At 41.6% G+C, this 24,448-nt stretch overlaps 1 protein-coding gene across 7 annotated transcripts in view; it reads right to left on the reverse strand.

Moving 5' to 3' along the window:
- SLC10A7 (solute carrier family 10 member 7) overlaps positions 1–24,448 on the reverse strand; it is a 221,592-nt gene that overhangs the window by 179,562 nt on the left and 17,582 nt on the right. For 5 of the 7 annotated variants that reach the window (XR_008309058.1, XM_053257899.1, XM_053257900.1 and 2 more), the window contains one exon: positions 23,269–23,344. The exons of 1 other annotated variant lie outside the window; for it this stretch is intronic. Coding sequence is in view for 5 of the 6 variants with exons in the window: in XM_053257899.1 (XP_053113874.1) it covers positions 23,269–23,344 (76 nt within the window). In the remaining variant the exon portion in view is untranslated. Of the gene's footprint in view, positions 1–23,268; positions 23,345–24,448 lie in introns of those variants that run through there. One more of the 7 variants, XM_053257903.1, reaches the window with a different exon arrangement.

Below are 24,448 nucleotides of genomic sequence, written 5' to 3' on the forward strand. Positions count from 1 at the left end.
AGTTTCTTGCTGTGTTAACAAGTCTAATAGCAGCAGCAAATCAAAAGGTCAGAATTCAAGATAATATTGAGGAATCCTACTGTGTAATTCACTCCATTTTCAAAACGTGTTTCCATGAATCCTTCCCTAGTTTTTTCTTTTCCACACAGAAACGGAAGCCATAATTTTTTGGCATCCTGTCTCCTTTAGGGTGCTTCCAGAATAATTTCTGGAAGTATCCTAGCACCAAATAAGGAAGTACCTCAACAAGTTCAGGCATTGCCTATTGTGGGGTTAGAACTACTGTTAATATGCCACCCACAGAGACTAGTGGGTGCTGCTAGTCCATATGTATGAGAAATCATCAGCAGAGGAGTTGCCATCAATATGTACACTGCAAGCGACCAATCATCCAGTTAAGAGCCACCACCCACCTCACAATAGGAAGTGGTCCAAAACAGTTCCATAACCAAAACAATTACATACATGTATATGAAACTTCACCTTGCCCACAATGTCAACTCCTGCCTGTGGTTTCCAGTGGCATCTGGTGGGCCACTGTGTGAAACAAGATGCTGGACTAGATGGGCTTTGGGCCTGATCCAGCAGGGCTGTTCTTATGTAGATGTATATGAAACTTTACCTTCATACATGTATATGAAACTTCAGTGTTCAGGCAGCCCTGCACATATGGGGGCAAACCAGGGTGGGGGGGGGAGAGGGATTGCTCTAGCAAGCTCAGGGGTCCATCCAGGAATGTAAAAAATAAAAAATGGGAGGTGGCCATCAGACCCTTACAGCTGGCACAAGAAGCATGCTGGCCTCAGGTTGCTAGAACTGCCCCAGCAGCTGAAACTAATGTGATTATGCTAAACTACAGAACAGTTGGAGGGAGCAAAATGGAGAATAAATTAAGGCTGGAAGGAGTAAAACATCCAGCCTGCCATATAACTTCCCTAACAAAAGGTGCCCTCGGTGATAGGCAGGGCATGCCAAGTGCAATATCTTAAGATGGGCAAGAAGGGGGTAGATTTCCATCCCCACCCACCTTCTCTTTCTCAGTTGAAACAAGACCTCAGGAGATTTCACGTGGAAGAGTAAGCATATTGGAAGTGATCAACAGCAATGACAGTGAACATTATCCATCTTGTTAACGTTAGAAACAAAGCCTTACAATATAAGACAAACAGTGGGACATATATTTTTTCACTCAGACCAAGTTTGCAACGGATACCCAGAATACACACTCTCTCTCATATACATAGTATGTACAGTATTCAAAGACTTAATTGCCATATTTTTTAAAAAGCACTACAGAAGTCAACATTCAAGAAAAATGAAAGAGTGATAGACATTGTCATAATCTATATAGTTTGAAAAGTGGGGGAGGGGGTTCCCCCCCCATAAGATAATAATATAAAAGGTTTCATATTCAAAAACTTTTATTTTGGAAAAATGAAACGTATTCCAGATATGCGTACTTATTACAATGTTAGTTCTATACATATTGACAGAAAATTAGCACTAATATATAAAACAGTGACCAAAGTCTTGTATGAGCAAACTACTGTCCGTTTTCTATATTGATGCCATGTATGCTATCATTTTGATTTTAACACCAAAACCAAATCCAGACAGTGGCTTTGGAAATATTTACCAGTCTGATACTCTCCAACACTAGGAGTAACAAGAAGAGTACTTTTTTAAAATGGAATTTCTAAACAACAACATCATTAGCAGCCCTATATTACTCATTTTCTAATAAATCCTCCGTCTATACCTATATGGAAACCCTCCTACGGACTTCCTTCCCTCATTTACATATCTGTGCAGGCCTATTCTTTTTTCTTCCAAGCCCCTTTGCCCTTTCAATCATGAAGCATATTACTCCACTGTCAGTGCAAAGCAGTTCCTAACAACAGGGAACCCAGCTGGGATAGGAAGAGGGCAGCAGGCTCATGCATTAACATAATAATCCAACTGTGTTCCCATAGGCCCTTAGGGCAGACAGCATATTAGGTAGGCCTCCTGTGCAGACCCAAGTGGAAGCTGCCTTATCACCTGCCTATCAACCTGTGGCAGTTACAGCCTACTCAATAGCACCAGCTCCTGCCAAGCTGTGGTGCCCAATTACCTTGCTACAAAGGATAGAAAGCCATTTTTCTATGTCTGTTTAATGTACCTGACGCATTTCCTTATTTATGATTTGAATTTCTGCATAGTTTCCAGAGGGATTGACTTATTGCCTTTTAACTTCTGAAAGTCTAGGGGACATATTGCTGCATCTAGCAAAAATGAGTCCTTGAAACCAGATTCCCAACATAAAGTACAGTTTTGCAAAATGTATCTTTGTCATTCACTGCAATGGATGAGAAAGGGGGGGGCGGTTAAAGCAAGAGAGAGAGAGAGACATAATCTAAGACTTCAATACCTTATTTCAGCAGACAAAAACTAATCAATAGCTATTTTCATATTCAAAATATTTCGACTTCCAGCAACTTGGCCACATTTGTAGTCAATTAAAAAAAAATACACTGCACATGATCTGTTTATATTTTGATGTGTAAATACATGCTCAACATTTTTAAAACAAAGAACACACATATCAGCCTTTATTGAAACATGACCCCATTACATTAAGCCTTGTTATGAGGACTTTCCCCCCCCACCCCCCAAAGTTAGTGCCAAAGCCATATTTCAGAAGCCATAGCAAGAAAATTAGTTTTTATCATGCTTAAGTTATGGGATCTTGAAACTATACTATGCTTTCAAACACCACTGATTTAATATGACTATTCTCTCTTTTACAAGCTATCTAATAGGATTAACGTTAATAGATCAGTATCAACTACTCTGTAAGTACTCCTGCAGGAATCTATAGAGAAGTTAAATACAGTATTTTGCATCAGTCTTCACTGTGGAAGATACTGGAGAGACACAATTCAACTCTTTGTTTTCAGAAAGGGCATCTAAACAGCTATAACAGACAGAAGTGAAAAAAGATATTGGGTCAGTTCAGACCATCATTGTAACTGGTCAATCTACATACAAAAAAGAAAATGCTACCCACCCTGATGTGCCATTCTGCCCCACATAATCATGTGAGGGGGTGGAATGCCCCTAATTGTGTAGTAAATAGTAAACCAAATATGCTCTTACTCACACAAAAGGGTGGTCAATATCGTCCAAACTGGCCCAATGCTTTAGAATTAATGGATATACTGAAAGCAAATCACCAGGTCCAGATGGCATTAACCTGAGAAGTCTTAACTGAACTGGAGTGTGAGTGTGTGTGTATTATATATAGATAGATAGATAGATAGATAGATAGATAGATAGATAGATAGATAGATATAGGAAATGCCTCAAATATGCAACTTGTATAAAAAAATCAGTCTCCTCCTCCTCCAGACATTAGCATGTAGTGACTCTTAACACAAATGTTCAGATAACGATGGCTGGAAGGTAGGTGGGGGCAGACAAATCTAGAAAGTGACAGATCCATCAGTCTAAAGAAACCTGTCAAAAGAAGATTGGTGGAAAGCATATTAAGGCTAGAATTATTCAAATATATAGAAGAACAAGCCTTGCTGATGCTTCACCAGCATTGCTTCTGAAAAAATCTTTTCCTATCAACCTTTTAGAATTCTTTTTAGAGTGTGAACACAAATACAGATGGAGGCAATTCAGTAGATATTATATACATGGATTTCTAAAATGCCTTTAATGAGGTCCCTCACCGACAGAACCTAAGATAGCTTGACAGTTGTGAGTTAAGAAGACAGGTCCACATCTTATTTAGTAAATGAATAGCTTAATTGCAGGAAGTAGAAGGTATAAGAAAATGGAGATGGACCCTAACCCTAACCACATATAAGTTGATAGATCTCAGATTATGTCCACCCACTAAAGAGTCTGGTGGTTGTGATCAATAATTCAATTTTTTAAAAACATAGTTTGGTGTGCAGTGGCAGAAATATGCAAACTGTATTAATTACTAGAAAAAGGACTGAAAATCAAAACACCAGGTGTAGACATCAAACTAAAAAAAGATATAGAAAAGATCCAATGCAGATTTACTCAAAGTAAGTCCCATGAATATTTATTCACAAGCATGCAGCCTAAAATGCTCTAATGCCTAGAACCCCTCACCCACAAGCAAAGTCTAACACATTTGTTTTTTTGGGGGGAGGGGTGGGCTAGGGATTTTATGCAAACTACAGCAATATAAGGGTTTTTGTTTGTGTGTTTTTAAACCACTTCTGGTATGCGGAGAGAGATCTCCCCCCCCTCACCCACACTGCAATATTAGTTTATGGAATTCACTTCTGCAAGATGTTAGATTTGAATTATTTATTTGAATGTTTTTATCCTACCTTTGGACCCCATAAGTCTCCTCAGAGGCACCAACAACAAAGAAAAGTCTAATTAAAAATAGCTGCTCTTGTGGTAGTAAGCATTAATTGTCCCCTTTGCTAAGCAGGATGCAGCTGGTTTGCATTTGAATGGGAGACTACATGTGTGAGCACTGTCAGATATTCCCATTAGGGCAGGTTTCTTAGGTCCCCAGATGTTTTTGGGCTACAACTCCCATAATCTCAGCCACAAAGGCCATGGCTGGGGATGATGGGAGTTGTAGTCCAACAACATCTGGGGACACCCCAAGCTTAAGAAATCCTGCCTTAGGGGATGGGGCAGTTCTGGGAAGAGCATCTGCATGCATGCATGCAGAAGGTTCCAGGTTCCCTCTCTAGCATCTCCAGATAGGGCTGAGAAAGACTCCAGCCTGTAGGCTTGGAGAAGCTGCTGCCAGTCTGGGTAGACAATACGGAGATAGGTGGGCCAAGTGTCTGACTCGGTATATGGCACCTTCTTATGTTCCTAAGCACCACAAATCAAACATGAGTAGAAGTAGAGCAATCCAAATGGACAGTAAAAATCAAAACTAAAAAATGTCACCAATGTTCAGAAAACATAACTAAACTATGCTTCTCAAACCTTAGTCATCAGACACTTAGTCATCAGGTTCTCTGGGAGAACATGAAGTTCTTAGCTGGCATCTAAAACTCAATAACAGGGGCACCTAGGGACAAAGTTCCAAAGGCCAGTAATGCAATAGAAAAAGCCCTGTCTTGAATAGTTACCAACCTCACTGCTGAAAGCAGAGGCTTCCAGAACAAAGCCTAAGCATGATATATTAACATACAGGCCAGTATGTATGGGAGCAAAAGGTCCTATAGATACCCTGGTTCAGAGAGGTCAGACAGCATTTTTGAATCATGCTCGAAAACAAACTTGTAGCCAGTGCAGATCTCTAAGCACTGGATGAATATCACTAGGGATGTGCACGGAACTGGCTGGCCCGGTTCGGTCCAACACCCCCTCGTTCGACTCCCCGGTTCAATTCACCCTGGTTCAGCACCCCTCTCGACACCACCACCCCCCGGCCCAGACAACGCAGAGGCCAAGTGCGCAGGCGCCCAGCCCCCAACATGGCTGCCAGGCCACCGGGTGAAGGCTGAAAACCAGACAAAGAGCGCACAAACTGGGCAAGAGAGTGATTTAGAAGGTCGGCGGGGGGAGCAGGAACCTCCGCGGACACACACACACCCCACCGCCTCCAGGAACTCCCCCGAGGGGAGTACAAGGTAAAAAAATTTGTTTCCTAAATTTTAAATTTAAAGATCGCAACATCCCCCCCCCAACTTTGGGTGGGGGCTTTCGGTCCGGGTCCGGGCCAAATTGGGGGGGGTGTCAGTTTGACCCCAAACTGTAGAACCAAACCAGTTCAACATCGAACTGGTTCGGGGTCACACCAGTTCACACATCCCTAAATATCACCACATTACAAGTCCTAGTTAAGAACAACTATTTTGACCCAACTGAAGTTTCCAGTCTTCCAAGGCAACCCCATGAATATATAAAAGTAATAAAACATGGATAAGGCATGGATAACTGTGCCAAGAGCTAGTTTTTCAAAGGGGAGCTTCGAAAGAAATTCTATGTTATGGTTCGTCAGATCCATCCAGACAATTCTTATGTTCTTTATTACATAAGGTGATATTACAAGATATCAGAACAGTATTTTGGTGCCATTTAGAGAAGATTCGGGCCTTCTCAATAACCACCTGAGCTCTGGAATGCGCTCTCCGCTGAGATGTGCGGCTTGACCTTTCCAACAGCCTTTAAGGGGGCCTTTAAAAGTTATCTCTTTACTCAGGCATTTGCTGGCTGCATTTAATTGTTTTAGTTGATTTATTAATTTTATTGTTATTCTATTCTGTTTATTAATTCCATTTGTAAACTGCCCAAGGACTAAAGTTTGGAGTGGTATAAAAATGTAATAATAAATGATAATAATAAATTGAGATACAACATACAAATTATTTACTACTTTCACTTCCAAAGGGGGCCACACTAAAAAGGCCTAATAATTGCTGTATTTATTCTAGCTAAAACTATGCAAACTTATACAAATTGTTCCGGTTAAAATCAAATAGATTTCTTGTTAGGCTTTCATTATTCATCCACCCTCCAGAAGCTGTCCAGAGAATTACTGTGAGTTTTAAGTTTCATCTCTCACAAGCTTCATCTTTAATACAAAGACGAGTAAATGTTACGTTTGCAATACAATTTTATTCCAAACTGCAGGGGCCAGGGACAGCTAAGTTTATCAATTACATTCATCAAACAAAAAGGACAAGTTCAGAGACCAGACCCATATAGCCAGCCCCTGTGCAAGAAAAATGGGTGGCGCCAGGCATCTGAAGAATCCCCCCAGGCTATACACATGCTCTACAGAGGCCTTTATATCCACATGGGATCCCTTCATTTTAGCTAGTACAAAGTAGGGAGGAAGAATAGTAATGGCTTTTTGATCTTGTTGCAGAGATCAGCTGAAAGACTAGATAGTCTAATGAAACAAGCCTCCCCGCCAAGTCATAAATAACTTTTAGTCCCCAATAACCCCCAAAGTTAGAAAACTGGCTTCATATAGTTTGGAGAAACATGGGCATAATTAGTCAGCTGTCAAGAACATAAATATTTTCAAAGAAAGTGGACACATTTTGCAAATTTTAGTCCTGTGCCTAACAAGACACACACTGTAGATTTGTATTTGTTTATATCCTGCCGTTCGTACTCGTAAGTGCTCTCAGGATGGCTCACAAAATTTAAAATTCAAAATACAAAACAAAAAAAGGCATGAACACAATAAATTGTAACAAAGAATGAACAGCAAATTAAAAACCACACACAGCAGCAGATAGATCAAATCAATAGCAGTTTAAAAGGCCTGGAGAATAAGAAGGTCACCTAGTGCAAAACCAACATTTGAGTAGGCACTAGGCAAATCTCCCAGGGGAGATCATTCTATTAGCAGGGCACCACAACTAAAGTGAGCCCTCTTCACAGTAACCACCTGCCTCAGCTCAGGAGAATAGGGCACTTCTGATGATGACCACAGTATACAGGCTGGTTGATGCAGTGGAAGGTGATCCATCTGGTACTTTGATCCTAAACCGTGTAGAGCTTTTAAAGGGAAGGACCAGACATTTGAATGAATTCTGAAATGGACCAGAAGCCAGTAGCAACAGCAATAGCAATAGCACTTACATTTATATACCGCTCTATAGCCGGAGCTCTCTAAGCGGTTTACAATGATTTTAGCATATTGCCCCCAACATTCTGGATACTCATTTTACCGACCTCGGAAGGATGGAAGGCTGAGTCAACCTTGAGCCCCTGGTCAGGATCGAACTTGCAACCTTCTGGTTACAGGGCGGCAGTTTTACCACTGCGCCACCACGGGCTCTCAGCAGAGCTATTTCTACACCAGAGAGAACAGTTACCAATACCCAGCCCCAATTAGCAGCTGTACTCTGAACTAATGACAATTTCTGTACCATCTTCAAAGACAGCCTTCAAAGGCAGACATAACATAAGTTATATCTGGGATTTCCAACCTTGGTTTCCCAGATGATGCTGGACTACAATTCTCATCATCTCCAGCCATAATGGCCTTTGGGAGCTGTACTCCAGCAACATCTGGGAAACCAAGGTTGGGAACCTCCAAGTTGTTATTGCTATGTTACTTGAGGTTTGCGGGAGTAACACTCATGGTTTAAATGATTGATTGGTTGATTGACTGAGTGCCGTCAAGTCGGTGTCAACTCTTAGTGACCACATACTTCTTTTAAAAGTTAAAAATAAAAATAATTCAGATAATGCTCTCAAATCAAATTTTCCATAGTGCAAGTCGTGCAGTATAATCTTATATTGCATGCCTTGGATGCATTGCTTATAGTGCAGTATAGACACACAGAGCAGTGTCCAGACTAGTGAGCCATGATTAAACACCACTGAAATCACAGAAACAAGTTAGCCATGACACCTATTAATTTCCTATTCCTATTAATTAATTAGTCACGAATAACATCATCTGGATGCTGCCCATAGACTGGAATGTCAGCTGTGTGTTTGTGTGTGTGCACGTGCACATAGTAACTCTAGTCATTGGCCTGAATTCAAACATCTTTTCCTTGCAGCAGCCATTTTCAGCTCACAGAAGAGACATCCCCCCCACACACGAATAGCCTTTTGGACCCCAGACATTGCCCTGGTTACTAATTTTTGCAAATTGCAGACCCCTGCGTACAATGATTGGTGACGTGCAATAACACAGTGTGGCACTGACCAACAATCACCATCAACCTGTTCTTCTGAAGCCACTATTTTTATTTCTTACTTTGTTTGAACAATGGGCTTTGCTTTTAAGTGCTGTAAATACAGCAATAATGAAACCTCACTCATAGAGGAGTCTAGTTTTACACATGCAAACTCCACACATCACCAGGAAGAATGAACATGTAAAAATGCAAGCTTCTCTTTTAGTTAGTAAAGATGAGCTTATTTTGCTTTCCTTTAGTGCTGTTAAGTAAGGGTGGGAGAGAGCAAGAATGAAAATGGTGAGGCTGTCAGGTTGGAAACCGATAAATCAATTATGTCCTTTAAATTACTCCAGAGGGCTTTCCTACTGGGGTTTAAAAATGTCTGCTCACTCAAAATTGTCCCTTAAAATTGCTCAACATGTATCAGAGGCAATAAATTGCAAATGCAATTTTATCATGAACACAACCATTCTTCCCCACTCCTGTACCACATGCTAAAGTACATATCAGCACATTAACAATACTTTATGTGGACAAAAGAAGTTGCAGCAGTTAAAATGCAGACAACTAGCCCATTAACAAGGCCTTGATAACAAAAATGGCCTAATTAAAAAAACCAGAAATAATTGGTTACAAATACGAGCATTAACCAGGGAAGAGCATTGACCAGGGAAGACGTTGAGCATTGACCAGGGAAGAGCATTGACCAGGGAAGACGTTCACTTAAATACAGTGAATGGACTAGTTTCACTCTTTGCCCTGGTATTTGTATATCTAATGCTAAAGCAAATGATAAAGATCAAAATTGTTTCCCCAAAGGAATCTAGCTATCTACAAGAAATGTTAGATTTTCATTAGGAATAATATGGAAGGAGGCTATAGAGAGAGATATTATGTGAAGGTGTTGGATGCTTCCCACAAGTCCATTTTAGGAAAGAAAAATTATAAATGACATCAAGTTTGATGAGCTTGAAGAAGGGTGAAATATCTTATTTTGGTTATAATGGGGTTATACGTAGCTGAAGACTGCTCAGGAAAGGCTTGTGTACTTGCTAGTTTCTACTAAAAAGAACTAAGATGCATCATTCAGGGCGGCATTCACACTCTAAAGCTTAGCCAACAAAAGGGTTAATTAGGGATACAAATTTTCACAGACTGTTATTAACGGGCATGACACACACTGTGTGCCCATAAGTAATTCTCAGGTATCTTTGATGTTAGCCCCAAATGATTACAGTTGCCTACCATACCCTGACCCTTGGGACTCTCTCAGAACCAGACATCTGGCTACTTTGTTGTTGTAGACTAATCTCATCCCACAAGAGCTCAAGAAATGACACCAGGCAAGGAGGCTCCTGGCAAGGGAAAAAACATTACAGCATCAGCAGATCCTGCAAGAGCACTGGCTTATCACAATTGTCTTCACATTTCTTACAGGCTGTGGTCATACGGTCTACTTATGCCCTGTAGGGGTTTTTACTTTGGCACAGCAAAGGAGAAAAATAGCTGAGTACATATTTGAGATCTATTAGTAAAAATAGTGCATTCTGTCAAACTAGGAGAAGAAAAGGCAGGAGGGGGGATGGGGGGGGGACAGGGGAGGAAGAACTAAATATTTGTTTCAAAAGGATGAGATTATGAAGATGTTATTTCTGCTCCTGGAGCCTAACACTAATATATTTCTCCTTTAGATAGCTGCTGAAACTTCTGAGATGCAGAGTATAATAGGAGCATTACTGTTAACGCTCGTCTCATAGCAGCCTTATATATTAGTAATCTCTGCAAATGCAGCCTTAAACTCATTATCAGGCGCTCAGAAGAATAGGAATTGTTTCCATTACTTTTGCATTTGGACATGAATACTCAAGTATGAAATACACACACTTAAGATTGCTTAGTGAATGGTGCTATGGTGCCCGCTCCCCACCCCCCACCCCTTTTAAAATCACAAGTTTCTCTCATCAAAATTTATGAAAGCAACAGCCAGGAAAAGATCAGTCATGTTTTGTTGGAAAAAAAGAGGCAATATAGGTCTGTGTATGCCATTAATTTCACACAAAATGCATGTATTTTGCATTTGGTACCTGCACTCAATTTGATACTTTTGGTACCTGCACTCAAGAGAAAAAGTAAAGAAGTGGCTCTGCTCCAAGAGGTTCCAAAGTGCAAGGTGCGCCTTCTAGAGAAAGTGCATGGAATTCACAAAAATCAATTTGAATTTACCCAAATTAAATCTGAATTTGTGTCAATTTGAATCGATTCAAACAAATCTCCACTCTGTTCAATGGTTCCAAATTGAATTGATTCAAATTTGAGTTGATTTGTACAAATTTCATGCACATCCCTATTCTAGAGAGGAGTGCTGCATCTTGACCTCCCTCATAGCCAAACCCAGAAACCCTCAAAGTATTCATGTGTACTGACTGATTGCTATCTTTGTTTTCATCACTGGCAACTCTTACCATTTTTCTCACACTAGCCTATTTCTAGGGGCTAGCGGGCGGGGGGGGGGGGGAATCAAGTGCTCCAAATAAGCCATATACATTATTACAGCACTATTTTGCTTTCCCGGGCTGTCCTCCAGATTTCTCTCCTATATTTTATCCTATGTGCAACTAGCACAGATAAGTTCAAGTGTTGTCAAGTTAACAGTCCATCGTTGTTCTTAGTTACTCTAAATTCACACAAAAGAACCATCAGCTTCACAATCCCTCTTGAACAGGAGACCTAGTGAACTAAGCTATACACAGAGGGCTTATAGCCATTACTGTGATCATAGCACCTGTAGAGAGTATTCTGTCAGTCATGGAAGTGGCTGTGTACCTTCTCCATTTATAGCCTGGTTCAGTTTAATATTTATTCTGTATGTGAAAGGGATCCCATCTATTTATATATTTAATTCTCTAAGGCATACCCGTGGTTAATCCCATGTGTGGCAGCTCTCACAAGAGTTTGGACAGTTTGGATAAGCTAGTCATGGGATGGGTGGGAGAGGAAAGATGGCGGTGGCAGCGGTGGCTGAAGAAAACTATGGTGGGCAGCCAGCTGGTGGCAGGACAAAATGGTGGCAGGCCATGCACTGTGTGGGCAGGCAAAATGGCGGGGGACGGGTGGGCAAAATGGTGGTGACAGCGGCTGGGGGAGAAGGCAGTGATGGCGGCTGGCAGGCAGGCAGAAAGGCCAGCAGGCAGGGGAAGGAAGAAGCCGGGCAGAAGGGGGGGGGAGGGAAAACAATAGTGACGAGGGAAACGGCGGCGGCGGAAAGGTGGCTAGAGGTGCAGATGCTCTGTGCCCTGCCCGGCTAGTTTGGAAGAATCTGCATGAATTCCATATCATGGCTGCAACCTAATTAATGGATTAATAGTCAGTTGCATCAGAATAGAACAAATTAAGAAAATGTCATTTCTTCACTAGAAAATATGCATAAAGCAAGATTGTTGTGTGGGTTTTTTGTTTTTTTTGTTTTTAGAAAAAATACAAATACCAAAATTGAGGATTAAGCATTTAGCTTTTGTTCTGCAGCCAGATTTCAAACATCCTCTTCTCTAGAAAATTCATTTCATTTTCCAAACATAAGTTACTAAAGCTTCAAAAACTCAGTAAAGTAAACAGGAGACTTACAGGCTGCAAAGTACTTCACTGGATATAAATGTATGAAGCTGCCTTATACAAAGTCAGACCATTGGGTATGGACAGCATTGTCTCTGCTGACTGTCAATAGCTCTTTAGGGTTTCAGCCAGAGGTATTTCCCAGTTCTACATGGAGTTACTGGGACTTGAACCAGGAACCTTCTGATGCAAAGCATGTGCAACAGTCCCTCCTCAAAAGTAACCACCTAGAGGCATCTCTCCCTGATCCTCACCCCCACAAAGATAAGACAGACCTTTCTTGTTTCAGAAGATGACAAAACAGTGATCAACTCCCATCCACTCAAAAAGGCTAAATGAACAGCCGCGGTAGCAAAAATATAGCAAAACAAAAATGCAGTCACAGAGTGCCCCACCTGTTTAGGAGTCAAGACCAATGAAAAATCATACTATTAGTGGGATCTTGCCAGGCTCATCAAAGACATTGCTGTCCCTTGGCTACAGTGCTCTCTTGAAATATGCCAGAGGCTCCTCTCACATCTGGCTCATCACTTTTGGCCAGACCTGTTGAGGTGGCAGCCAGAAAGAGAGAGACCAAGCAAGCTGCAAGCCAATCAATATCAGCTCAGGGGTTCAGGCAGGGGGAACATCTTGATTAATGCGGGGGGGGGCGTGCATTTTTCTTGTAATTGGCCTAAGAATTCTTGATCAATTAACAGAGTTAATGTTTCCACTTTAGTTCCAATTCCAATAGTTCTGAAAATGTTTTCTTGATTTAGGAAGGCTTACCAAAACAGAGTTTCATGTGGCATTTCAATACATAGTTACCTTAATTGCTTCTGTATTTTATTATGCTTACTAAACAGAGCTAAAATTAAGCATCTCATATAGATAGTTGAATCCTTCAATTCAAAACACTTTTCCAAATGATCGAGACAAACAATGCATTTTATTAACATCTACAGAAGAATCCAGTTCTTACTGACCCTCCAAATGCTGACAGTCAATATACTTTGATCAGAAGCAAATTTCCACCAAGAGTGCCTTCAATCCAAGTACTTTATCAATGGCTCTCCAACACTTATAGTGCTTAAATACTGACAGCAACTAAGGCCATTAACAATCCACATCTCCACAGAAATCAGTTATTTCTAATGTTCACTGGTATGCAAAGAGACTGAGCTCTGAACTCCCTAATATCTCAGGTAGCACAGGTGTTCTCTTGTCTGGAGCAGCTGGCGTCTGCTAATTAAAAAGAAGACTCAATACAGCAGTTTCTCCATATTTTTGAAGAAATTTATCAAGATCAATGCCACACTCTGCAAGGCCTCAATTACTGCAGGTAATACAGAATGACAGATTCTTTTCCTCCCTTTTCCTGAGTATCATCAGCTTGAATTTCCAGGACTGTGGGGCGATTAAAACAATATGATTAAAGAATTGAGTTAAAAAATATTAAAAGTGACAAGGGAGCAGTAAACATAGGACTTGACTTAGGAAAGTATTTGATGGGCACCTGCTTTCTCCACAGGAAAGATTCATGTTTTTACTAGAGTAGAAAAACCTACTGAAAGTAAAAAAAGAACTACAGGGGAAAAAACAGCTTTGGAAGGGAAGCAGGAAATTAATGAAGGTTCTCAGAAGACGAGCAGTTTCAATCATTTTGCACATCTATAACCCAAGTGGCAGTATACAGATGAAGCAGTATGCTCAAAACTGTTGATTAAAAATATGGAATTAAACTCAAGCTGATCTTTATAACATGAAAGCAAAAACATTTACTGAAGCACAAAGACAGGTTTACAGGAGACAAAACATACTCTTTTGCATTGCTCATGCAGCAATGTAGACTAAAAATGCTGCACCGAACAAAACACAAAAAATTGGGAACTGGCTCCCTCCTGGTAGAATTGTGTTCACTGCTTGTCAAGGGCCACTTCCCTTTAAGTCTTTCATAAGTATATGTTGCCTCCCCCTGAAGAACACAGCAAGATGTCTTATACCGTCAGACCATTGGCCCATCTAGCTTGGTTTTGTCTACACTGACTGGCAGCAGCTTCTCCAAGGTTTCAGGCAGGAGTCTTCCCCAGTCCTGCCTGGAGAAGCCAGAGGTTGAAACTGGGACCTTTTGTATGCAAAGCAGATGTTCTACCACTAACCTACAGCCCCAACCTTTTCCTCATTCTTACTCTTACTCTACAAGTCAGGGAAGCCCACACTTACACCCCCTCTCCCATTCAGCAGGACATTATCCCTTATCTTGCATAAGGCCTGCTGCTATTCTCTACTCTTTAGCTTGTCTCTTTGTTGCCTTCATCACTGAAGACTGATCACAGTTGCTGGGTGCGCCAACTTGGCTGCCGCAGGTTACACCCCATTTGCCCATGAACAGCCTGACCCTATTTTGCAGTATCTCTCAGTCCCCACCTCCAAGCCTCTAGAATTCAATCTCATCTCCACACACTAGCCCTGCCAGATGTGTTTTCCACAGTTCCAACAATTGGGGCTACTATAGAGATACTGTATAGGGGGAATAAATAGAGGAAAGCCTCGCAACTCGACAATTCATCAGGGTTGTACACCCTCCCATAGAACCACCACCCCTCCCCCACCAATTTTTACCACCTGATCAAGGGGCAGCAAAACGTGAGGCAGTTTTTGAGGTCAACTCTATTTAAAGTCATTTTATTTCTTATGGGAAGGTAATGATGGCAAAGCCTAAGAACCTGCAGCGAGACATGACATCAATGTAATCAATGGTCATATCATACATACCTAGGGCGGCGGGGGGGGGGGCAACTTACGGCCACCATAAATCAATTTTGTATCTAGTCCTGCCAGAAATTATTCTGCCTCTGGCCAAAATCAACAAATTAGTCATTACGATGCAGCCTCAAGGATACTGCTGAGTGAGCAGTCTCTAGATAACTTGTCTTTTTTCAGTTACTGCTTTGTCTACTGAAACACCCATCATATACTTCACAACTGGCCCCCAATCATGTGTACACCTAAAAACAAAGTGTGAATATGACAGGCATATGTATAACACTTGTTAGGGAGCTGGTATTGATTGTTTCTTCTTATAAAGCAAATACTTTGTGGCAAACTTGGATTTACCACTGCATAATGTATAAGAACGTCACTACATGATAGGAGGCAAACACAGGATTCCCAAAGTCATAACCAGTGTTCCCTCTAACAGGGATTCTCAGATGTTGTTGACTACAACTCCCATAATCCCTAAGCAAAGGCAATTGCAACTGGGGATGCTGGGAGTTGTAGTCAACAGCATCTGGGAATCCCTGTTAGAGGGAACACTGGTAATAACTATCTTGTAATGCTCATTAAGGGCCACAGATTATGCTCCCTTATCTGCCAATTATCCCTCAAATTATTCTCCTGTGTGGTTTTAACCCATACTTGCCCCAGCCAATCTGCATCAAGACCAGTAATAAGCACAACTGAAGGAGTGTGTGTATGTGTGTGTGCGAATGTAGTTCAAGCCAGGGGAGAACTGGTGGGCAGTGGAAATGTTAAGCAACCATACACAGCCTCTCCCCTAAAAATGCCCAGCTGCCCATGCATTATGTTGCCTAACACAGGCAAATGTATGGAGGGTAGATCTATTAATGGCTTGATAGCTATAGGCTAGCTTCCAGGTTCAGAGACAGGATGCCTCTGAATAACCGTTGCCGGGGAGTAACAGCAGGAGAGAGGGCATGCCTTCATCTCTTGCCTGTAGGCTTTCCAGAGGCATTAGGTGGACCACTGTGGGGAAGAGGCTGTTGGACTAGGTGGCTTCTCCTTATGTTCTAACACAGGTTTGGGAACATGTATTTGCAGAGGTAATACACCATTTCGCCTTTCAGCAGTCCACAGATTTGGAAGAATCTATTTAATTCAACATAAAAACATCTTCATTCTCTTACAATTAAGGCTGCAGAGTAGAGAGCTGAGCCAAACCTCAACCAAAAAAACAGTTCAGAAATGGTTTTTCAGTGAACCAGAACCTAAAGTATCTTGGTTGTCTTGAACTAGAATCTAAACATGAGAAGCAGCAACCATTTTAAAATATATGATTCATCAATCAGGCACTTTGCTGTCAACTATACATTTAATATTTTATTTTCCTGTTGTATGCATTTTGACTGTACCAACTTGAAAGTTCAAGTTGTATTTTCTCTCAAGTTAATATGCATTTTTCTCAAATAATTTATCATATTCATTTTATAGTTACAAAATATCAAACTGTTTTGCTTGAAATGTATCTAGGGCAGTTCAAAGGGTCTGACCATTTACCAAACCACTTTTAAAGCGATTGTCTGAACTGAATAGTTACAAAAAATATTGATGAAGCTGAACCAGACCTGAAGCCAAATGTTTAGTGGTTCAATGCCCTGCTGCAGTCATCTCCACCAATCAGAAATCAAAGTAAATTACAAATATGCTATATGTAAAGGCAGGTTATTTAAACACCAGGATAACTACAAAATAAATATATTTATTTCAAATGGTTAATAATAAAGTCATCCAAGGTTTAATAAGGCCAATTTCTTCAAGTCTTGTAGAGCCTTTGGTAATCTACTTTAGAACAGCACTACAAAGATTCTTGTATTTATGAACTCTTATTTTTCATCAAAGATGCAAAAAAAAATCAGCATGTGTCTTGTTCCATTGTTACATCTGAGAAAGACATTCTGAGTCTATTATGTCTGCTATGAACTTGATCTTTCAGCTGTAGTGAAAATTCTTTTTTAGCAATAATTTCAAAGTTAAATAATGAGAGGTTTCATTTGCTTTCCAAGCAGAGAAAAAACCTTTTTCAAATAGACTCCCGCTGTCATGACCTTGGTCTATGACTTAAAGTTCACCACATGCAATAATTTACCTTGCCCCTATGGGACTCCCTCAGATTTCTTTCTGAAAAGGTTTTAGATTTGGAGGCATCACTAGATTTTTTAAAAAGTAATATTCCTTATACTTAAGCAATGTCTTTTGAGCCTTGAATTTCAATTAAAATAAAGGAATTTAAAACAGATTTGAATGCCGACCACAAAATAAGAGCCATAAATAGAAGGGCTGAAAATTAAATAATTTTTGTGAAGACTTACCATACCAGTAGAGAACAACCTACAAATCATTAGCAAGCAACCCGCTGCAAAGAAAGTGGGGAAGAAACTGGGAGTAAAGCAAACCAATTCCCCAAAGAGAATCCTCTCAACAGTCTCTGAGAGGACACCACTGAAAGAAAATTTCTGTGAGGAGGGAGCTGGGCTTGCAAGATGTGTGTTACCAGGTTTGCTCTGAAGTGTGGTTGTAACCACCTTTCATGACTACGCTTAGCTCAAAGTGGGGGAAATTAGCTTCAAATGGGTGCAAACCAGAATACATCTATGTTAACCTTAAAGTACTAGGAAAAATTAATCGCAGTATGGATGCACGGGAAAGATTAGACCACTTCTTAAGAAGCCTTCCCTAGATCCCTCAGTAATGGATAGTTATAGGTCGGTCTCCAATCTCCCATGGTTGGGCAAGGTGATTGAGAGAGTGGTGGCTAACCAGCTCCAGGCACTTTTGGAGGAAACCAATTATCTAGACCCATTTCAAACTGGCTTTAGAGAGGGCTATGGGGTTGAGTCTGCCTTGGTCGGTCTGGTGGATGACCTGTACCAGGGAATGGACAGAGTGTGACTCTGTTGGTTCTTTTGGCTCTCTTGGCAGCGTTCAGTACAATTGACCATGGTATCCTTCTGGATCGCCTGAGGGAGCTGGGGATAGGAGGCACTGCTTTGAAGTGGTTCTGCTCCTATCTCTCAGGCAGATTCCAGATAGTGGAGCTTGGTGATGGTTGTACTTCAAAACAGTAGCTATTTTATGGAATCCCTCAGGGCTCCATTCTGTCACCAATGCTTTTTAACATTTACATGAAACCGCTGAATGAAGTCATCAGGAGATTTGGTGCAGGGTGTTATCAGTATGCTGATGACACCCAAATCTATTTCTCCTTATCATCATCATCAGGAAATGGCATTCACTCCCTAAATGCCTGCCTACGGGCAATAAGGGGTTGGGTGAGGGATAACAAACTGAAGCTGAATCCAAGCAAGACGGAGGTGCTCATTGTGGGGGATCGGGACCTGAGGGATGGGTTAGATCTTCCTGTGCTGGATGGGGTTACACTCTCCCAGAAGAAACAAGTACGCAGCTTGGGAGTGCTCTTGGATCCAGGCCTCAGCCAGGTATCTCAGGTGGAGGCTATTGTCAGGAGCGCTTTCCATCAGCTTTGGCTGATTCTACAGCTGCATCCATTCCTTGAAGAGAATGATCTCAAAATATTGGTGCATCGGCTGGTAAGCTCCAGGCTTGACTATTGCAATGCGGTCTAAGTGGGGCTGCCTTTGTATGTAGTTCGGAAACTTCAGTTAGTTCAAAATGCGGCAGCTAGATTTATCTCCAGGGCAACCCAGAGATACATCATTATGCCTGTTTTAAAACAGTTGCACTGGCTGCTGATATGTTTCAGGGTAAAATACAAAGTGCTGGTTGTTACCTTTAAAGCTCTGAACAGCTTGGCTACCTTAGAGAGCGCCTTCTTTGGTATGATCCCCACTGCATGTTGAGGTCATCTGGAGAGGTCCGTTTCCAGTTACGACTCGGAAGCAGGCCTTTTCTGTAGCTGCTCCTGGCCTATGGAATGCACTCCCTGAAGATATCCGCAGTTTAGGTTCACTGTTGGCCTTAAAGAGAGCCCTAAAGACTTACTTGTTTGGCCTGGTCTTCCAAGGTTTTTAGATTGTTTTTAAGTATTTTAATTGGTTTTTAAATGTTTGTTTTTATGTTTTTTAAACTAGTTGTACACCATCCATAGCCTCTGGATGGGGCGGTTTACAAATGTAATAAATAAATAGACAGACAGAGATGGAGTACAGACATGTGCCTTGCTTTGTTGGGGGGTAACTGGGATACATAATGAGAAAAGAGGATAATTAAGGCAAAGATTAGCACCTAGCAAGCTGGCTGGAAACCGGTTTGCAGATTCTCTGGTAATGACATAAGTTGTCCCAATACACAGGAACAAAGGAAGCTGCCATACACTGAGTCAGACCATTGGTCTATCTAGCTCAGTATTGTCTTCACAGATTGGCAGCGGCTTCTCCAAGGTTGCAGGCAGGAATCTCTCTCAGCCCTATCTTGGAGAAGCCAGGGAGGGAATTTGAAACCTTATGCTCTTCCCAGAGCGGCTTCATCCCCTGAGGGGAATATCTTGCAGTGCTCACACTTCTAGTCTTCCATTCATATGCAACCAGGGCAGACCCTGCTTAGCTAAGGGGACAAGTCATGCTTGCTACCACAAGACCAGCTCTCCTCTCCCCACAAGACCAGCTCTCCACACATTTACCATGCCATAGGGCTGAGGAAGGGGGACAGGGATTTGGGGTGAAAGTTTTCAGATAAAGAGATGGAGCAAGAGCCCTTTTTCGTAGCTACCTGAGATGTAGGTTGGGTTCTTCTCTCCAAAGATGGCTCAGGCACAAGGCAAAGGAAGGTGGTGTGCAAGGAAGGTGCAAGAGAAGGATGCCCTCGGGGGAGAGGTTTTTATAGCCAAAACGTCCCTTGAGGGGATGCATCATGGAGAGTAAAGTACTTTGGGTACCTGTTGCTTCTAAGGCATGATTATCTACCAAGGGTTGTTTCAGGGTGGAAGGAAACTTGCATTCCATCACCTTTTGCATGTGCCTGACTAGTCTGCTACAATTTCTCTGCATATGCTCAAATGCAATCAGAGTGGCATATCCTTAGTCCTACTGCAGTTGTTCAATGATGTGAGGGCAGTAGGAAAGCCTAATCAGAACAACACGTAATCTTAGGAATGCAGCAGGCATTCTCTTCCACAAATACTAAGAAAATGGCGATGCTTCTGTTTGGGGAGTGCACTGAAGCACACAAAATGGCAATCCGGGGAAAGCCTGGTAACAAGTGTGGTACACCCCAGTTTCCTTCAAACAGCATAACTTTAGGTCCAAGGCTTAAAGGAAACAAGTAGTTCCTTTCAATCTGTCAAACTTCCAGGTCCAGTCAGGTCTGTGGTTCTGCTGGATTCCTGGAAACATGATGTCACTGCACATGCACAAGCTTCAGACCATACATTTATATCCCACTCTTCCTCCAAGGAGCCCAGAGCAGTGTACTACACACTTGAGTTTCTCTTTCACAACGCTGTGAAGTAGGTTAGGCTGAGAGAGAAGCGACTGGCCCAGAGTCAACCAGCTAGTCTCATGGCTGAATGGGGATTTGAACTCGGGTCTCCCCGGTCCTAGTCCAGCACTCTAACCACTACACCACGCTGGCTCATGAATTCAAATTCAAAGCCATCTCTAACAGATGCTTAGATGTCTGACATCATCTAGTTTATTCAGAACCTATTTTTGTTACACATTTTGGTACTTTGGTTAACCAGGCTCTGCCCCTCACACAAGCTTCCCCCAAATTCCTAAGTGTCATTTTACTTTTATGGGAACTGAACATCCAAAAATCAAACAAAATACATCGGACCATTATTTCTGCTTCTGTCTTGATTTATCTTTCTCAGTCTTTATTATCCTGTAGAAACTAAAATGTGGAGATAGTGAATCATATGGTCACACACACTTCTCAGTTCATGCTATAAGGTCCCAAAATGCAGACACCTTTGTTGCTAATTCAGCACAGTTAAGTATGCTAAAAGAACCTAACTAGCCATGGGACATTCTTGTGGCAAGGGCAGTTTAAGTAATGGCACAGTGGGGAAATGCTTGACTAACAAGCAGAAGGTTGCCAGTTTGAATCCCCGCTGGTATTATATTGGGAAGCAGCGATATAGGAAGATGCTGAAAGGCATCATCTCATACTGCGTGGGAGGAGTCAATGTTAAACCCCTACTGTACTTTACCAAAAGAAAACCACAGGGCTCTGTGGGCGCCCGGAATCAAAATCAACTTGACAGCACACTTTACCTTTAAAGATGCCTTTCAGCATCTTCCTATATAGCTGTTGCCCGATACAGGTGTTTCCCATAGTCTGGGAAACATACCAGCGAGGATTTGAACCAGCAACCTCTGGCTTGATAAGTCATTTCCCTGCTGCGCCATTAGGTGGCTTTAAGTAAGAGTACCAGCTTCAAAATATCTGAGCACTGTCTGTCAGATATATATAGTGGGGCTCAGTAATGCAGCTGAATAATAATGGCCTGAATAATAGCGGTCCTTTTAAAATATCTACTACCAGCAAGCCCCGAATGGGGCAGACTACAGATGCCAATTGCAGCCCAGCAGCAAAAAAGATCTACCCACAAGCTACTCACTGCACTGACTCAGCAATGGTAGCTTGCTGGATCACCAGTGTAGTTAGGGGATCACCACTGTATCTGTAGTTAGGGGATCACCAGTGTAGACTATACCAGTGTAGTTAGAGTATGTGGGGAGGGTGTTTTTTCTCAACTTCCAGGTATGCGCATACCACAGGCAACGACAGTTGTATAACATTGTCTCCAACTCAAGTCTCTGGAGCATTATCTATACATTTTATACACCACTTTTCAACAACAGAAGTTTCCAAAGGAAGTTAAACAGCAAAAGAAATGAGAAGATGGTTCCCGGTCTCAAAGGAGCTCACTATGTTAAAAGAAATGCAAGAGAGATACCAATAACAGTCACTGGAAGGGACAATATATGACAAGATCTATAATGGTAGTTGCTATGACCATCCTAAATATAAAAGAGAGCCACCACTTTAAAAAAAAATTATTTTTTTATTTAGCATATTTTTATACCACCCACAACCTGCATCTCTGGGCGGTTTACACATTCAAACATTAAATCAATTTAACGATTAAAATCATTTAAACATTAAAATCATTTAAAACCCAACATTAAAATTTAAACATTCAAAATTATAAATCTAATTAAAAGTCTGAGTGAATAAATATGTCTTCAGTGCCTTTTTAAGAATTGCCAGAGATGGGGAGGCTCTTAATTCAACAGGGAGAACCTTCCAAAGTCCAGCGGCAGCAATGGGGAAGGCCCATTCCTGAGTAGCTAGCTGCCCAACAAGTTGGCGGCAACTGGAGGCGAACCTCTCCAGATGCCTCTTTGCCCAGGTAGCAGTTGGTAAATACCCACAGGTTAAAGAGAGGGAGGAAAGAGCAGGAACTGGAAGGATGTGGGTAAGGATATTTTACCACCATACAACCACCCCTTCCCTAGAGGGCACCAATACTCACTGCAGCAAAACAGGTGTATGCTTGTTCTGCCTCTCCCCAGAGGCTGGTTGGGCATTTTTATAAATGATGGACTGTTCTAAGCCAGACTGGGTCTATTAATTTTAGGGCCAGAGGAGAGGAGTGACTGCAAGGGGGTGAAGATATATGTAGGCTTGAATACAGACTACTGTACAACTAGCTCCACACACTCAAGGGAGCTTTGGGCTTGTACTGAACTACAACCCCTCATATCACATGGGAGACCATTTTTGAAACCAAGGGCAGTTTCAAAAGGATCTGATAGAACCATAAGGGTTTGTTGTTGTTGTTGTTGGTTTGTTGTTGTTGTTGTTTTTGCAGGGGGGGAGAGAATCAAGTATTCCACTAAGTTTGCCCAAGCGTTGGGTGAGTCTATGGTGTGTTTGGTTTTTTTACGTTTGCAGAAACATGTCAAAGGGGCTGCTAGTATACCCAGTTTTTAGAAAATCCAAACTTTTTTCCTAGATACATATTCACTGAAATATCTGACAAAATTTGTTGCTATATATTTCCCCCAGAGTCAGACTCTCACCTTTTATATATGTCCCACTCAAAAATAAATTCTGGGATTGGAGACATCTCTACTCGCAGATGTACAGTATGTTTCATCTTTCTAGCTTGTCTGGAAGATTGTTAGAATTAAGTTTATGTGACAGACCTAAACTAGTATTGTTTCAAGTTCTGTCAATTAACACAAAAGTTGTTGGGTTTTTTTAATACAAGTCTTCAAAAAGTAAAACATAAAAAACCCCTTACCTCATTCCCACCAACAGCTTTGGTTAAAATCACTGCTGAAGACACAGGAGGTGGCATACAGCCTACTGTCTGCAAACTAAAAGAGAAAGGGGGAAAGAGACACACAAACACCAGTGTCATATTCAGTGCAATCAATCACCAAACAATCTACAGAGGAGAACAGACATGACTATGTTCAGAAGCTATGAATATGGAACCCTTTATTTAACCCAGAGCCATCTTGGTTAGACAGCAAAATAAATAAACAAATTTAATGACTGAAATGCAGGAAGGGCCAGTGAATCTTCTCATACTGGGAGCAACTAGTTGTGCAACTTCAGACAAGTTTGAGCTACTTCCACATTTTAAAGTATTTCTTTTTCTACAGTCATGCACCAATGCCTGGCCTAAAAACTTCTTGTGGGCTCACACACACAAAGACGACAGCAACTCTGCATCCAAAGCTATCTACATGCTGCATGCCATGTTGAAGTGAATGGGAATGTTTATATTGTAACACACAAAGGACTCTGGATTGAGGAGATGAGTAACCCATATGAGCCACTTTTATATATGCATAAGTACCTAAAGACGAACATATGAAACTCTAACACAGGCAGGTTCAAACATCATGCAGAGCCCCTAGACTGTCTGTGTGCGATATCCCAGAGCTTCGGGAGCACACATTTCCCCTCTCCTTCGTAGGCAAACTGCAGAAGAACTCTAGTTCCAGGTGTGGCTAGAAATTAGCCAGGATCAGTCGTGATGTCTGAACTGATCAATCCTTGCTTATTCTAACTGGAGGTCTTCTACCACCACCTAAACCCAAAGGCTGAAGTTGGGTTCAGATTGTAATGTATTTTAAGACATAGTACAAAAGGATAAAGGAAAATAGATGGAAAATGGATGTTATAGACTGAAGTCCAGCAATATCTTAAGGAGGCAATTATTAGACATCTTCTTAAGAAGCCTATATTAGATCCCTCAGAGTTGAGCAAATATAGGCCTGTTTCCAACCTCCCACGGCTGGGCAAGGTAGTTGAGAGGGTGGTGACTTCTCAGGTCCAAGTGGTCTTGGAGGAAACTAATTATCTAGACCCATTTCAAACTGGCTTTTGGGTGGGCTATGGGGTGGAGACTGCTTTGGTCGGCTTGATGGATGATCTCCAATTGGGAATTGACAGAGGAAGTGTGACTCTGT

This window comes from Hemicordylus capensis, chromosome 5, assembly GCF_027244095.1.
Source record: "Hemicordylus capensis ecotype Gifberg chromosome 5, rHemCap1.1.pri, whole genome shotgun sequence".
NCBI classification, from domain to species: domain Eukaryota; kingdom Metazoa; phylum Chordata; class Lepidosauria; order Squamata; family Cordylidae; genus Hemicordylus; species Hemicordylus capensis.